Here is a 15,577-nt window from a genome sequence, read left to right on the forward strand (position 1 = left end):
TAACGTAAACTGGTTTTTAGCAGTTTCCATTTGCGACGCAAAAGGTCGGGAACTTCCTGGTTCCTCGGAGCAGCCTCGGAGCAGTTGGTGGGAAATCCGCGCAGATGCTGCGCGGTGAAGAGGGACGTCGCTCCGAGGTAAGCTCAGTGGGAAAACGGCCATAGAGTTGGAAGGGACCTCCAGGGAATGCAGGAAACTCACAAATACCTACCCCAAATTCACAGGATCTTCGTTGCTGTCAGAAGCCCATCTAGTCTCTGTTTAAAAACCTCCAAGGAAGGAGAGCCCACCACCCCGAGGAAGCCTGTTCCACTGAGGAATCGCTCTAATGGTCAGGAAGTTCTTCCTAATGTTGAGCCAGAAACTCTTTTGATTTAATTTCAACCCATTGGTACTAGTCCGACCTTCCGGGGCCACAGAAAACAATTAATTTTGGAAACATTCCCCCAGCAATCCACAGTATGGTGCCCCCCCCCCAGCCATAGTGCCCATCAAATAGACTTCCCAAGCTCCCGATTTCCCCCAGTTTTGAGGCCCCCAACCTGCCGGCAGGGAGTGGACCGCCGGGGGGATCTCTGCCTCCAAAGATCCCTGTCATACATGGAGCCTGCACTGTGAGGACATCATGCAGAAGTGACATATCATGCTGGGCACATCACACGGGGATGCTCTAGAAATTTGGGAAGACTTTATGGTTAAGAACATAAGAATATAAGAGAAGCCATGTTGTATCAGGCCAATGGCCCACCCAGTCCAACACTGTGTCACACAGTGGCCAAAAAAAAGGAGGTTCACAAGTAAGGCTAGAAGCCCTTCCACTTTGCCCCCCCCCCCAAGCACCAAGAATGCAAAGCATCACTGCCCCAGACAGTTCCAACAATATGCTGTGGCTAATAGCCACTGATGGACCTCTGCTCCATATTTTTATCCAATCCCCTCTTGAAGCTGTCTATGCTTGTAGCTGCCACCACCTCCTGTGGTGGTGAATTCCACCTGTTAATCACCCATTGGGTGAAGAATGTTTTATCTGTCAGCGTACTGGGACAGGAGTTTTGCATGGGGACGCCATATCAATTTTGGGGAAAACTCTATGGTGCCATTGACCTTGGCCATTGACGCAGACTTTCTGATGTTTTGGGGCTCAGGACTTCTCGCTGTGTCTGCATAGGCAGCAAACCCTCCTCTTCCACTGGAAACCAAAACTTAACGATGTTCCTTCCCCAAAACAAAGAGCCATTCCTAGCATTCCTCTGCTTCCTTGGACCAGGAAGTGTTTTAGAGCAGGGGTGGCCAAAGGTAGCTCTCCAGATGTTTTTTGCCTACAACTCCCATCAGCCCCAGCCAAAAAACATCTGGAGAGCTACCGTTGGCCACCCCTGTTTTAGAGGGGATGTGGCTCAGTGGTAAAGCACTTGCTTGGCATGCAGAAGGTCCAAGGTTCAGTTGCCAGCATCTCCAGTTTTCTTTGTCTTTTTAAGCAAAAAATACCCATTTTGGCTTGGAAGCATCCAGTGTTTTGTGATTGGCCTTCTTGGCAGCCATTTTGTGATGGCGCCCACTTCCTTTCTCAACGTTCCAAAAGCGTTCACAAGCGTTCACATTGGAATTCGTCCAGTTCCAATGAGCACATTGTTCACACACACAAACATATACACACTGCATAGTGGGTTCACAACACACTGGATTAGTTCTCCTGCTTCTGGGCATAGCATGTGAAGAGAGAACTCATTTAATGTTTGTTTGTTTCACACATATGTACTGGCTTTATCTTATTAAAGAAATGAACACACAACCTACAATGTACTACCTTTTAATGGATGTAAATTTTCATAAGCTGAACCTTTCATAAGTTGACCTGTCATGTTATTTAAGATGAATTATTAAAGGATTTGCTTTGGACGCTGTCTTGTTTACTTCCAATGACGCATTGGCTGTAACAGTTAAACAACAGCAGTCTGGTCCCATGGTTGCCAAGTCTGTGTTGTAAAATATCTGGAGACTTTGGGGGTGAATCTGGGAGAGGGCGGGGTTTGGGGAGGGGAGGGGCCTCAGCAGGGCACAATGCCATAGAGTCCGACCTTCAAAGCAGCCGTTTTTTCCAGGGGAGCTGATCTTTGCCAGCTGGAGATGGTTGTAAAAGCAGGACCTCTCCAGGCCCCACCTGGAGGCTGGCAACCCTGTCTGGTCCTGATCCAGAGATAGTTGTGCAGAAGTGTTGTCATGAATGGACAGGAGAAAGAAGGGTGTATTCCCACCTCCATTTCAAGATGTGTGGAAATACACATAGCCACATGCACACAGCCATTGCAAATTCATTAGGGGCATTCTTCATAGATGCAGAACTCAGTGCCATCGTGCATCAAGTTGAACGTGCAAATTTGCTTTTCATGTGCTATCTGCAGTCTAACAGTCTGCCTTGGCTTCCTGATAAGGTAAAAGAAGAAGATATTGGATTTATATCCCGCCCTATACTTTGAATCTCAGAGTCTCAGAGTGATCACAATCTTCTTTACCTTCCCCCCGCCCACAACAGACACCCTGTGAGGTAGGTGGGGCTAAGAGAGAGCTCTCATAGGGGATTTGAACAATGGAGCCCAGAAGCAAGTATTTTGGGGGGCGGGGGGAAGAAAGAAAGAGCACAATAAAATTTAGAGGTTCCAGAGCTCCGCTCCTATGACCTCCTGCCCAAAATGAGGCCTGTCTAACCCATGCCAGACATCTTCTGTTCTACATATCCAGTGGTTAGACCTCAACTACTCCACATATAACCCTTTCAACCACAGTATTGAGGATGCCCCATTCAAAGCCTGAAACAAGGAGAGAATTTATGGAAAGGTGGGCAAAACAAGAGCTGGGTGTTCTGAACAAAACAAGGTTAATGATCAATATTTATTGAGGAATTCCAAAGTCAGGATGAGGGGAGAAGGAAGCGTCTTTTGTCTCTGGGCTGCAGCTCAAACATTCCAAGAAGGCCTGGATATCTGATGAGGTCTCCTTTTTTATAGGTTCTCAGAAGCTACTTTCCCTCACAACAGAGATTGTTTTGCTAAACACTATAGAACAAAAGACCAAAGGCAGAAAATGGCTGCTCTTCTGATAATTGCCCTTCTTGTTGTTCCATGAGCTATTTTTTTCACCTCCGGAACTTCTTCCACTGAAAAATCCTTACTCGCCCTCACACAAAAAACACCTCTGCTTTCTCCTTCTCCCTCATGGAGTTAACACTCATTCTCCTGTCCTGTCGCCTCCCCCACCCCCTTCAATAATTTCCCCTATAAAAATGTGGAATATGGTTTCCTCTTCATAGCATCTTTGCTTCTGTACACAACAGAGGATTAAAATGTGGGATTTTGCTGCCAGAGGATGTGGTGGCCACAGGCATAGATGGCTTTAACCAGTTATTAGACAGATTCATGAAGGAGGGAGTCTATCAGTGACTACTAACCATGGTGATTAAAGAGGATCTCCTCATTTAGAGGCACTACAACTCTGAATTCCAGTGGCAGGAGGCAACATCAGGGGAAGGCCTTGGCCTCTCTGCCCTGTTGTTGGACCTCCAGATGAACTGGTTGACCACTGTGTGAGAAAGGAAGCTGGAATGGATGGACCACTGGTCTGATCCAGCAGGGCTCTTTTTATGTGAAGGAGTGAGCTCTGACTCTGAGTTGTTGGTGTAAAGGAAAAGACTGTAGCCTATTCCATCTATGCCATCGTTTACTGTATGTATCATCTTGGTTTTTTCCCCTGAATTTATCTTTGTAACATACTTCCTGAACTCAAATCAAATCAGGTTTATTATAGTCAAAAGACCAGCAAGGTTAAAAACATAAAAAGACAGTTTTAAAAAGGTATATACTTCCTGCATTGTTTATAGCTTATCATGTTTTAGACCAGTGGTGGCCAAACTGTGGCTCAGGAGCCACATGTGGCTCTTTCACACATATTGTGTGGCTCATGAAACTCCCATCATCTTGTCTGCTGGCTTGGAGAAGGCATTTCTCTCTTTAAATCATGTCTCCAATCCAAGCCAGCCAGTGGCTGAGAAAGCAATTTCTTTCCACTTCTCCATCTATTTTCCTTCCTTCTTTCCATCCTTTCTCCTTCCTTCCTTCCTTGCAACTCTCAAATATCTGTTGTTCATATCTTGCAGCTCTTAAACATCTGATGTGTATTCTAGGTTGAGAAACTTCAGGAGATTTGGGGTGGAGCCTGGGAAGGTCAGGGCCCTGAATGAAGTACAGTGCCACAGAGTCCAACCTGCAAAGCATCCCTTTCCTCCAGGGGAAACTGATCTCTGGAGTATGAAGATGAGCTGTAATTCCAGGAGATCCCCAGGTCCCACCTGGAGGCTGGCATCCCTACTGCCTCTGCAGCTGGTAAATCACTCCCATCAGCCAACTGATGGGAGGCAAATGTGGGGCAGGAACCTGAAGACAGGCAATGAATGAATGAATGAATGAATGAATGAATGAATGAATGAATGAAAGAACGAACGAACGAACGAATGAATAATATGGGCCTAATAAAGAAGGGGGGGCCACATCCTAAACTCTCTAGAAACCGCCTCATATGGCTAAATGAGTCGTCACCTTCCCTACTTTTGAGTGCTATAGTAGGCAGTGCTCCCCACACACACAGGATCCAGTATCAGATGACTTCCTGCGATTGTCATTTTTCTCATTACTGAGAGAAGAGGTTGGCCCATGCCCTCACTTTCCTTGAATAGCCAAACTACATCCCATTGACTTTGCTGTCCACGCTCAGTGTTCCTGATAAATGAACAGTTCTCGGCCTGTGCTGCCGTGTCTTCGTGGTTCCAGGCAGGGAAGTCTTGGCCCCACGCACCTCCCGGCACTAGCTGGAATCGTGCTGGACCCGGAAGATACGCACATCGCTTCCCAGCTCAGGGTTTGTAAGGGGTGCTGGGAAAGGTGGGTGGCTTTTTTTCATGCAGTTCCACGGCTCAAGGTTTTGCTGGGATCCCTCTGGTAGGCAGTGGTGTCTTCTGGGTTCTTTCTCCGGAGAAAGTAATTTGGCAGGCATAAGAGCAGATAATTTACTTGGAGGTGGGAGGGGGAGACGCAGGCAGGCATTTCATTGGTGGAACAGCCGTGGGTCACTCTCTCTCAGCTGCACAAATGGCTCTTTTTTTTTTCTTTCCAGAACGGCTCTCTGTATAAACGGGTCCTTTTAAATATTAAGCTCCAGCCGTCGAGCGAAGTCGCTGAGCACTTTTCATACTTTAAATATAATTTGAACAGCTAATACACAAAATCTCTGTGGAGCCATCCACGGTTACCCTGGGGGGATGTTTTTTGGTGTGTGTTTAAAAAAAAAAAAGAGAGAGAGAGAGTGAGCAGCGATACCAAAAAACGATTTCCCAACAGATTTATAAAAACCATTACTTAATTTTAGTGCTCGGGTCAATAAAGGATTACGCTGTGCTAATGTTTCGATGGAATTTACTCATAAAAAGTTCAGACTGTACTAAAAACTAATTAATTCTGTGGTTTGGGTATGCATTGAAACTTCCTTCTTCTCGTGCACAAATAGCTAACATTATGCCCTCTGGGCTGTGCATGCCAGAGAGGTGGAAGGAGATATTCTGAGCTCAGAAGACTATGGCGCTGTATGTTAAAGGGGAAAAAGGACACTTTCTCCAGTCGCCGGAGAGATAATGGGCCCACCTGAAGGCTGTATTAGCTCGATTCCTTGTCATTTATGGGGGATTTATAGAGCTATTTATTGCTCTCCTTAACATAAATGCGAACCACATCAGTCCTACGTTGCACATGGTTCCCATATAACAGCTCATTATGAATTACTAGCTGGCACAGACTGCGGTCCCCTGAGCTGAACACAGCCCCTCCCCCCTTCCCACCATCATGTAGGACAGAAGGAAGCCATCTCCACAGCTTCTTGTTTGGTGGTGGGAAGAGCTCTCAAGCTGAAGCTGGCTTACGGCGACCCCTCAAAGGGGTTTTGAGGCAAGAGCCGAACAGAAGTGGCTTGCCATTGCCTGCCTGGACTTTCATGGTAGTCGCCCATCAAAGTACTAACGTGGGCCAACCCCGCTTAGATTCTGAAGGCTGATGAGAGCACGCTAGGTTGGACCACCCAGGTCAGGGCAAAAGACATACAGAGGTGATTTGCTGTGCCTGCCTCCGCGTAGCAGCCTGGGACTTCCTTAGTGGTCTCCCATGCAACAGGACCAACTGTCCTTAGTTTCAGAGATCTGACAAGATTGGTTAAGTCTGGGCCATCTGGATTAGGACAGTACAGTACCTAGCACACCATAAGATATGTGGTAGGATGGTTATATTTGGTTTAGGCCACTCATTAACCCAGAAAGTCCTGATCAGCAGCAATCTGGAACCCTGCAGGGTCTTGAGTGCCCATGACCTGTTTTAAGGTTACATCAGTTATATTCTGCTCAGGTGGGGGGGGGGGGGAAGAGAAGGACCATCACTCCAAGATCCTTGTCTCGTATCCTAACCTCTATACCACACCGCCAGCCATTCTCTTATATTCAAGATGGAGAGCCAGTTTGGTGTAGTGGTTACGTGTGTGGATTGTTATCTGGGAGAACCGGGTTTGATTCCCCACTCCTCCACTCGCAGCAGCTGAAATGGCCTTGGTTCAGCCATAGCTCTGGCAGAGGTTGTCCTTGAAAGGGCAGCTTCTGGGAGAGCTCTCTCAGCCTCACCCACCTCACAGGGTGTCTGTTTTGGGGGAAGAAGATCAAGGAGATTGTAAGCCACTCCGAAACTCCGATTCAGAGAGAAAAGCAGGGTATAAATCTGTGGTCTTCTTCTTCAAGGGATACATCCCCTGATTTAGATAGCCCAGGCAAGCCCAGTCTCGTCATATCTTGGAAGCTAGGCAGGGTTGGCCCCAACCAGTATTTGGAAGGGAGGCCAGCTGCTAAGGAATACCAGGGTCATGACATGGAAGCAGGATATGGCAAACAACCTCTGAACACTGGGTTGCCGTAAAACGGTGGCAGGTTGGGGAGAGGGTGTAAATCTGTCTGTGGACCTCAGGGTCAGAATGAGGACCGTTTATTCCGTTTCCTGTCAATTGGCCTATACGCTGTTGTGTGTAGGCCTTCCTAAGCCTGTTGTTGATTATATTGTACTGCCCTCAGGCTTTTATGCTGCATGTCCTGTTGTAAGCCGCCCTGAGCCCACTTGTGGGAAAGGGCGGGACAAAAAATCTAAAAATTAAATTAAATAGTAGGCTGTTTAACTTTCCTCGTCACCCATCAAACTCAATGGGGCCAATGGTGAATGGGCTGTGGTAGAGCTATCCCTATCATCCGAGAGCTCATTGTGATAGAGCTATCCCTATCAGCCGAGCCCCACCCCTTCCCCCTGAACATACAACCCCACTGCCATTTCTCAGCATGACACGAGAGTATAATGGAACACTGTGAATGCTTTCCCCTCCCCCATAAACACTGGCGAAAAATTAAGCATGCACTTTATTAAAGTCTGTGCTATTAATTTATACGCTTTCCCTGGCTTCTGTGGGAAAAAAAATTGTCCCCATTAATCAGGTGTAGTGAAGATTTTTTTTTTTAAATGGTTGTTTTCGTTGGGATTTTTAGAATTGCCTTCTCAATCGCAACTGAAGTGTTTGTTTAATAAGATGTTGGGCTGAAAGCCCAACGAAAAAGAGAGCCCCCGACAGCACAAAACGAGGCATTAAGTCACCTCTGCAGCATTCAGCATTCTGCCTGCCAAAAATAACAACGCTAATTCCACACATTTTGCTGAATTATGTCCTGCGCTAATTACGGCTGGCATCCTGGAGGAGTCGGGTTTTTAACTTCTGGGTGGAGGGAGAGGAGAATTTCCTTGGGTTGATCTCGGTTGAAGAGAAGAGAGATCCCCCTTCATTTTAACTGGTGCTTTTGGTGATAGCAATAAGGTCCGTTGCTCACTGTGAATAATAAATTAAAAGAACAAATCATTCCTTATGTTCAAGGCTAGGGTCCCAGCCATGCAGGAGTCATCAGCCAAGGCACAGAGCAGCTTCTCTGGAATCCAGGCTGTATTTATCATTCAATGTCAGCTGTTTTATAAGCAACAGCAATCGAGCGAGCTGGAAATTTCATCTCGAACATACTCAAGTTTCACACTTATTTGATAGCGATGATCAAAAGAGAGCTGGTCACCCGGTCTGTTTGGTTAGGCAGCAAATTACTAAAGTGCCTACAGAACAATTTTGCAGTCCCCCTCCCCCGCCCCCATCCCTGAGAATTGTGAATGTGTGAAAATGCTTCAGATCCAAACAGAATGACAGTCATTAACATGGCTAAGGATTATTTCAAGCAGAGGTTTCAAACGCCTTTCTTATGAGGGCCGGATCTGACATCAAACGAGACCTTGCTGGGCTGGGCCATGTGTGTCATAAAGTGTAATGCCGGGTGAGGGAGAGATGCTTCTTCCTCCGCAGAAGCAGGAGGTGACCCCAGCCAGGCTGCACCTTTCGGACAGTCAGAGAAGTGCTGGGAGGAGGTCAGTTGCTCGTGGGGTGGATCCAAGCCTTGCAGGGGCCAAATCCAACCTGCGAGCTCTGCCGGTTTGACACCCCTGATTTAGATGAACACCAAATGGTAGGGTTTCTTTAAACGATACAGCATTTATTGGACCGATTTGTATGATCGATGACCAATTGAACTGTCTGCTTAATCAACTGCTCGCCAAGTGGTGCAGAAAGGATGGGGGCGTAGATTTATTTATTTACATTTATTTCTGAACATTTATATCCCGCTCCTCTGAAAACAGCTCGGAGTGGCTTCCGACAATATTAAAATCAGTACAATAAATACAATAAAATAGTTACACATCAATTAAAAAATATCATACTATAAAACAGGCATCGTATTCATCTAAGTAGGATGAGTTCAGCAAAGCAGATTAATTCAGGTGGCACGTGCAAAAAGGAAAACAAGGAAAGTAGTATTGGTCAAACTCCTTTGCAGCTGGAATTAGTTGCTTTCTCGTTAAATCACTGCTGAATGATGGCAACTCCATAGGGTTTTCAAGGCAAGAGACAAACAGAGGTGGTTTGCCATTGGCTGCTTCTGCATAACAACCCTGGAGTTCCTTGATAGTCTCCTATCCAAGGACTAACCAAGTTCAACCTTACTTAGCTTCCAAGATCTGACAGATTTGAGCTAACCTTCCCTTGGCAAAATTTAATCCATATGTATTTCTTTTATATGCCACCTTTGTCATGGATCCAAAGCAGCTTACTCTCCTCCGTTTTATCTTCACAAGAACAGCTCTGTGAGGCAGCTTAAGCTGAGAGTTTGTGCCTGGCCCAACTACAAAAACATTTCAGCTTGCGAGTCACCAGATCATGTGAAGTTGAAGAGTTTTGTGTTTATAGCTGAAATGTCCTTTTGGATTGTCATCGAAGATATTTCCGATATAGAAATTGGAGTGGTCCATTATACCATAACTCCATAGAAAATCTGTTGAAGAGGAAGTTTGTGAGAGCTTTGGAATATACCAATCCTGAGTTTGCTGAAAAGTTGTGAAAAAGGACTTTTCAGAAGCACTGAGGCTTTTCAGAAGTATTGAAGCTCACTACTCCAGATTTGAGTTCTATAAAGTACCCTAACCTGGAGGGCTCAGGTTGGCCCATTTTGGTCCAACTTAAGAAGCTAAACAGGCTCGGTCCTGCTTAGTGCTTGGATGGGAGACCACCAAGGAAGTTTAGGGTTGCTATGCAGAACACATCTTGAAAACTTGGGGTCACCAAGTTATCTGCAACTTGATGGCCAAACTTCAGCTAATACAAACCCCTCCCCCCCCCCCCAAAAAAAACTTGTGTCAAATTTTGGCCAAAAAAAAAAATCCAGCTCATACTCACTGTTGTGTTCTTAAAACATGCAATTTAAATTTTTACGGTTGCCTGCATTGTTATTTTATTCCCTCGGTTGTGGGGGAACTATCATGAGTTGCAGCTTACACATCTTAGGAAACAAATGAACTATGTATTCCTGCAAAGATTGCTTTTGCGACTACTAAAATCATATAAGTCTATACCAAAGAACTGTAAATCCTTAGGCTATTTGGTTATGTCTACAACTGCACCGTAAAAGGACATAACCGCCACCTAGGACATACGTTAAGCACTCTTGAGACCATCGGGAGGAACAAAAAAGAGGCCTAAAAGTACCAAGCTCTCTGCTGGAGTCATGGTCCGTAATTTTGTTTAAATCAACCTTTATATATATTTAAATACATATATTTTTCTTAAACCATATTCTGACTATATATAGGCGTATGTTTATGGCTGCCCGAGGGGTTAGTGCTTCTCCATAAAGTTTCAAATAACTTCTAAGCCAACCAGAAATATTGCCACAGGCTGTTAAGCTTTTTTATGATGTTTTTCCTAGGGAAAAAGGTAGAACATTGCTTGTGCAGCCCACGTCCTCTTCTCTCAAGAATGCTCTCGTTCACATTTTCGACAGGTCACGTACAGGGCTGGCCAATAGACCCAAGGACCGGGGTCTTCCTGTGACCCGGAATCATGTCCAGAATGTTTGTTGCTCGCATGTCGACCCCTTTCAGTGAAACATCTGCATGACAATAATCTAGGACAAGGTCTCAAGTCTTTTTAAACGAGGAGTGATTCACACGTTGCAAAGATCATGTGGCAAAAATATGGATGAGGAGCTCCATGGAATTTTATTACCAGGCAAATGTGGGCGTTGGAACTTGACATTGCATCGCCATGCAGTTGCTCCAGTGAAAGTCAATTCCGACCTGACCTGGATGGCCCAGACTAGCCTGTTCTCATTAGGCCTTGGAAGCTAAGCTGGGTCAGCCCTGGTTAGTATTTGCATAGGAGACCACCATGGAAGTCCAGAGTTGCTATGCAGAGGAAAGCAATGGCAAACTGCCTCTGAATCTCCCTTGCTCTCAAAACCCTACAGGTTCGCCGTAAATTGGGTGTGGCTTGACAGCATTTTCCATTACCACCACCCGGTTGATTGGAATAAAGGGGTTTAGACTGATAACTCACCATAGGACGGTACTCTTAAGACTCCTCCAGACACCACCATTTCCTCAACATTCCCAAGGACTATTTGTCTCGTTGGGGACACTGATGAGTTCTAATGGAACACACATTTATTTCACCAATGAGGCAGATGGAGGCTCTCTTGGCCATTTCAAGCTGGAAAATGGCATGGGTAAGAGATTTAAACCATCCCTGTTCTATGTGCCATGACCCCAAACCAAATGAGACCTGTGCTTGCCAGGGAATTACATTTCAGGTCAGGAAAATCCAGATCAAATCTTGCCAATAGTCCACTTGGGGAAGACAAGGACTTCCTAACGTGCTCGTTCACGTGATGCCTTGTACCGGTCAACATAAACCAAGAGTCTTGTGGCACCTTAAAGGGCTAACACATTTGTGGTGGAAAGTGCCACCAAGTCACAGCTGACTTAAAAGCAATCCCGTTGAGTTTTCAAGGCAAGAGATGTTCAAAGGTAGTTTGTCATTGCCTGCCTCTGTGGACTACCCATTCAAGTGCTCACCAGGGCTATCCCCTCTTAGCTTCTAAGATCTGAGGAGACTGGGAAAGCCTGAACCATCCAGGTCAGGGCAGTACTACCTTTATTGTGGCATGAACTTTCTTGGGCTAATGATATTTTCATCTGATGCACTGGACAGGCTCGTTTTTCATCTAATGCACTGGACAGGAGAGCCAGTTTGGTGTAGTGGTTAAGTGTGCGGACTCTTATCTGGGAGAACCGGGTTTGATTCCCCACTCCTCCACTTGCACCTGCTGGAATGGCCTTGGGTCAGCCATAGCTCTGGCAGAAGTTGTCCTTGAAAGGGCAGCTGCTGTGAGAGCCCTCTCCAGCCCCACCCACCTCACAGGGTGTTTGTTGTGGGGGAGGAAGGTAAAGGAGACTGTGAGCCGCTCTGAGACTCTTCGGAGTGGAGGGCGGGATATAAATCCAGTATCTTCTTCTTCTTTTTCCGAACCAAGTTTTTGAGGCTTCTGTGTGCGATTATGCTGATCTATTTGTGCGAGCGACGCCCACTATGAAGGCCATTGATCCAGAAAGATCTGCCCTTGGCAGCAGGGCTCTGCACATGGTTTCAGTGCTCGACTGGGATCCAAGACTGTAGATCTTAGTATAATCTGTGCTATTTTAAGATCTGCATAGCAATGGGCATGATCCATACATTGTATAGGATGGATGAGAATGTAAAACCCATTCATCTCTGAGGCCGTGAAATATGTATATATTTTTACAGCTATGGCTGGATGGTGCCCAGTTACTTTAAAAAAAAAATGCCTCTGGCAGATTATCTTCATTTTTCCAAGTAGACAAATTGTAACTGTATAAAGCAATGCATCTTCTGGAGTCTTTATCATAAAAGCTGGTGGCCATGTTATCTGACTATGACATTGAGGGGTTATCTTTGCAACCCTTGTAATGAAAGTCTGTGGCATTTTGCTGCTGCAGTAGATGGATGTCTCCCTTTTAAACATTTACATGTTGGTATATCAAGATTTGCTCTGACCTGGTTGGTTCAGGCTAACCTGATCTCATCAGATCTCAGAAGCTAAGCAGCCTTGTTTAGGATTTGAATGAGAGACCATCCAGGAAAGTCCCAGATTGTGGCAGAGTCATCACATGGCAAATCACATCAGCCACGACAGCACAAGGATCTTTACTATGTGACTGAAGAAAAGCTGCTGCAGCCATTTCATGGCATGCCTCACTTCCCATGGCAGCCATTTTGTGGCTAGGCCCACTATGTGGTTTCAGAATTCCAAAGGTGCCAATAGGTTTGAAAAGGTTTAGGATCCATCCCTAATCGAGATAATCAAAATCTTCTTCTCCTCTCTCTAAACTGGTTAATGAATGGAAACTCTTTTCCTGACTGGCTTTTCAAAAGCTCCGCCTCTTACTATGGATGTGTAAAATACCGATTATTGCCCCTCACGAGGGGTGGAGGTCCCTTCACTCTTACATTGCTTTTTGTAGATGCAACTCATTGGGCTTCTGTTAAGCCAGCAAGACGAAGGAAATTCCAAACATAATGACTGCATAAAAAAATGAGGCATTCAGATGTTACATTTAAATAGTTTATTAAAAAACAATTATATTAAATACAGACTAACAGAATATTCATAATACAGTATATTTTACAGAAAAAAAAAATAGCCATGTAGAAACATGTTTCTTTTAAAAAGTTCTTTGAGCTTTTTGTAATAAATCATTTTTTTACCCGTGAAGATAAGTTTCCCGTCAGACCTGTATAAAAACAAAAACGAAAAAGCTTAAAACTTTAAAACCTCGGCACAATCCAATTCAAGCAAAGCCTCTTCTTTGATTTCAGTGGGAGAGGAATGACTTTCGCGGCTTAACTCTCCAGCTGAAATCGAGGGGATTGAAAAGTGCTTAGTTTGGGTTGGATTAACACCCGATGTGCTTAATATCTTTAACAAAGCTTACAATCTATAAATTCTTTAAAATAAAATTAAAAAAAAAAACACAGTTATCTTTCGGGATCAAATTGGTCACAGGCCGTTATTTAAAACAAAACAAAAAGTCAGTGGAGACTCCCTGAATCCATTCTGAAGTGCCTTTTTTTTCTCTTATTCTTTCTGGGGATCAATAGTGCAGATTTATTGGGGATTTCAGAGCTCCCTGGTGAATCTATAGAAAGCTGGTAGTGTAACAGTAGCTGGATGCAGCTGCAGCGTCCACAGAGTCGTTGATTCCCCCGATATAAGCAAGGGGGCAGGACTAGGAACTTCCGAGTCCAACACAGTCCATGCTATTTCCCAGTCACTCCAAGGCCTCCTGATGCCACACACAGATTCCATGGAAGACGGCGTACGTCCCTCATTTGCTTTCTAAATTGTAGCAATGAACGTCTCCTTTCCCCTTTCCATCATAGGCAGGTAGAGGTTGCCCATATTTATCCACACACCAGCAGTAGCCTCTTTTCCGGCCTCTGGATGGACGACACTGCGATGCAAGAGAGAAGAGATGGGTTAGCATCTTGAGCAACACTGAAAATCCACAGAAATGCTCTCTCGCAAAGCTTGCCTGAAAACATAAAAATGGAAGCGCATTTATGCTATCAATCCCCCTCTCGTAAAGTATCTTGTCTGCCGTCACCCTAACTCTTCCTACAGTGGGCATGAGAGTCACTGAGCCAACGCATCCACCAGTATAAGCGTAATTTTTCGAGACAAAGGAACTGCCTTAAGACAGAGATCCTATCCTAATCCAGCCTACTCGGAATTCTATTCAAGCATGTTCTTACTCCTAGAAAACTGTTCTTAGGATTGTACTGTTAATGTGTTGTGCAAAAGAGACACAGTGTGCTCGAACACGATGAAAGCCAAGGTAGTATTGTGGTTATGGACTTGTACCAGGATCCAGGAAACTCAGGTTCAAATTCCCACTCTGCCTTAGAAGCTCACTGGGTGACCTTGGGCCAATCATGGACACTCAACCTAACCCTACCTCACATTGTTGTTGTGAGGATAAAAGGGAGAAGAGACTGATATAAGCTGTTTTGAGTCCCCCTCGGGAGACAGGTGGGATATAAACAGAGTGAACACCTCTAAAAATTAACAACCCAATTCAGACAAGGTTAAGAAGATGATAAAGAAGATAATATTGAATTTATATCCCACCCTCTACTCAGAGTCGCAGAGCAGCTCACAATCTCCTTTATCTTCCTCCCCCACAACAGACACCCTGTGAGGTGGGTGGGGCTGAGAGGACTCTCACAGCAGCTGCCCTTTCAAGGACAACCTCTGCCAGACCTATGGCTGACCCAAGGCCATTCCAGCAGGTGCAAGTGGAGGAGTGGGGAATCAAACCTGGTTCTCCCAAATAAAGAGTCCGCACACTTAGCCACTACACCAAACTGGCTCTCATTTCAAAGAACAGAAAATGGTGGAAAAAGTTCTTAAATCCTCACGATAACTTGTATTGATCTCCTACCCAGGGCATTTTTGTAGAAAAAGCCCAGCAGGAGCTCATTTGCATATTAAACCACATACCCCGACATCACCATTGTTTCACAAGGGGCTTTTTTTGTAGAAAAAGCCCAGCAGGAGCTCATCTGCATATTAGGAAAAACATTAGCTCATCTGCATATTAGGCCACACCCCCTGACACAAAGCTAGCAGTCCTGTGTGTTCCTGACTTCGATGGACCGAGGGTCTGATTCAGTAGAAGGCAGCTTCATATGTTCAACTTAACTTATGTTTTTTCCTTAGGGCTTGATCAGTTTAAGTCTGCAAGACACCTTGGTCCCAAGATGGATTAGGGCCATAGAGGACAGAATTCATTATTACGGCCTTTCCAAACAATATCTCAGTTCTCTCACTTATGATAATGCTAGGGAGCTAGTGAAACAAAGAATATTGGACATTGTCAGACAAAATGACCTCAACAGCACAACCAAATGGTGAGCTCTGACAGAACCAATCAACTGGGTGACCCCGATGCCCTACCTATACCGCTTAACAAACAATGAATACAGAAGAACGTTTACTCTTATGAGGTGG

The 15,577-nt window shown here is 45.2% G+C and overlaps 1 protein-coding gene across 1 annotated transcript in view; it reads right to left on the reverse strand.

The window, feature by feature from the left end:
* Positions 1 to 13,115: 13,115 nt before the first annotated feature.
* The window catches only part of IGFBP3 (insulin like growth factor binding protein 3), a 62,035-nt gene continuing 59,573 nt past the window's right edge, over positions 13,116 to 15,577 (reverse strand). The window contains exon 4 of the mRNA XM_060247768.1: positions 13,116 to 14,018. Within this exon, the coding sequence (XP_060103751.1) occupies positions 13,893 to 14,018 (126 nt within the window). The 3' untranslated portion in view covers positions 13,116 to 13,892. The remainder of the gene's footprint in view (positions 14,019 to 15,577) is intronic.

This window comes from Heteronotia binoei, chromosome 10, assembly GCF_032191835.1.
Source record: "Heteronotia binoei isolate CCM8104 ecotype False Entrance Well chromosome 10, APGP_CSIRO_Hbin_v1, whole genome shotgun sequence".
Lineage (NCBI taxonomy): Eukaryota > Metazoa > Chordata > Lepidosauria > Squamata > Gekkonidae > Heteronotia > Heteronotia binoei.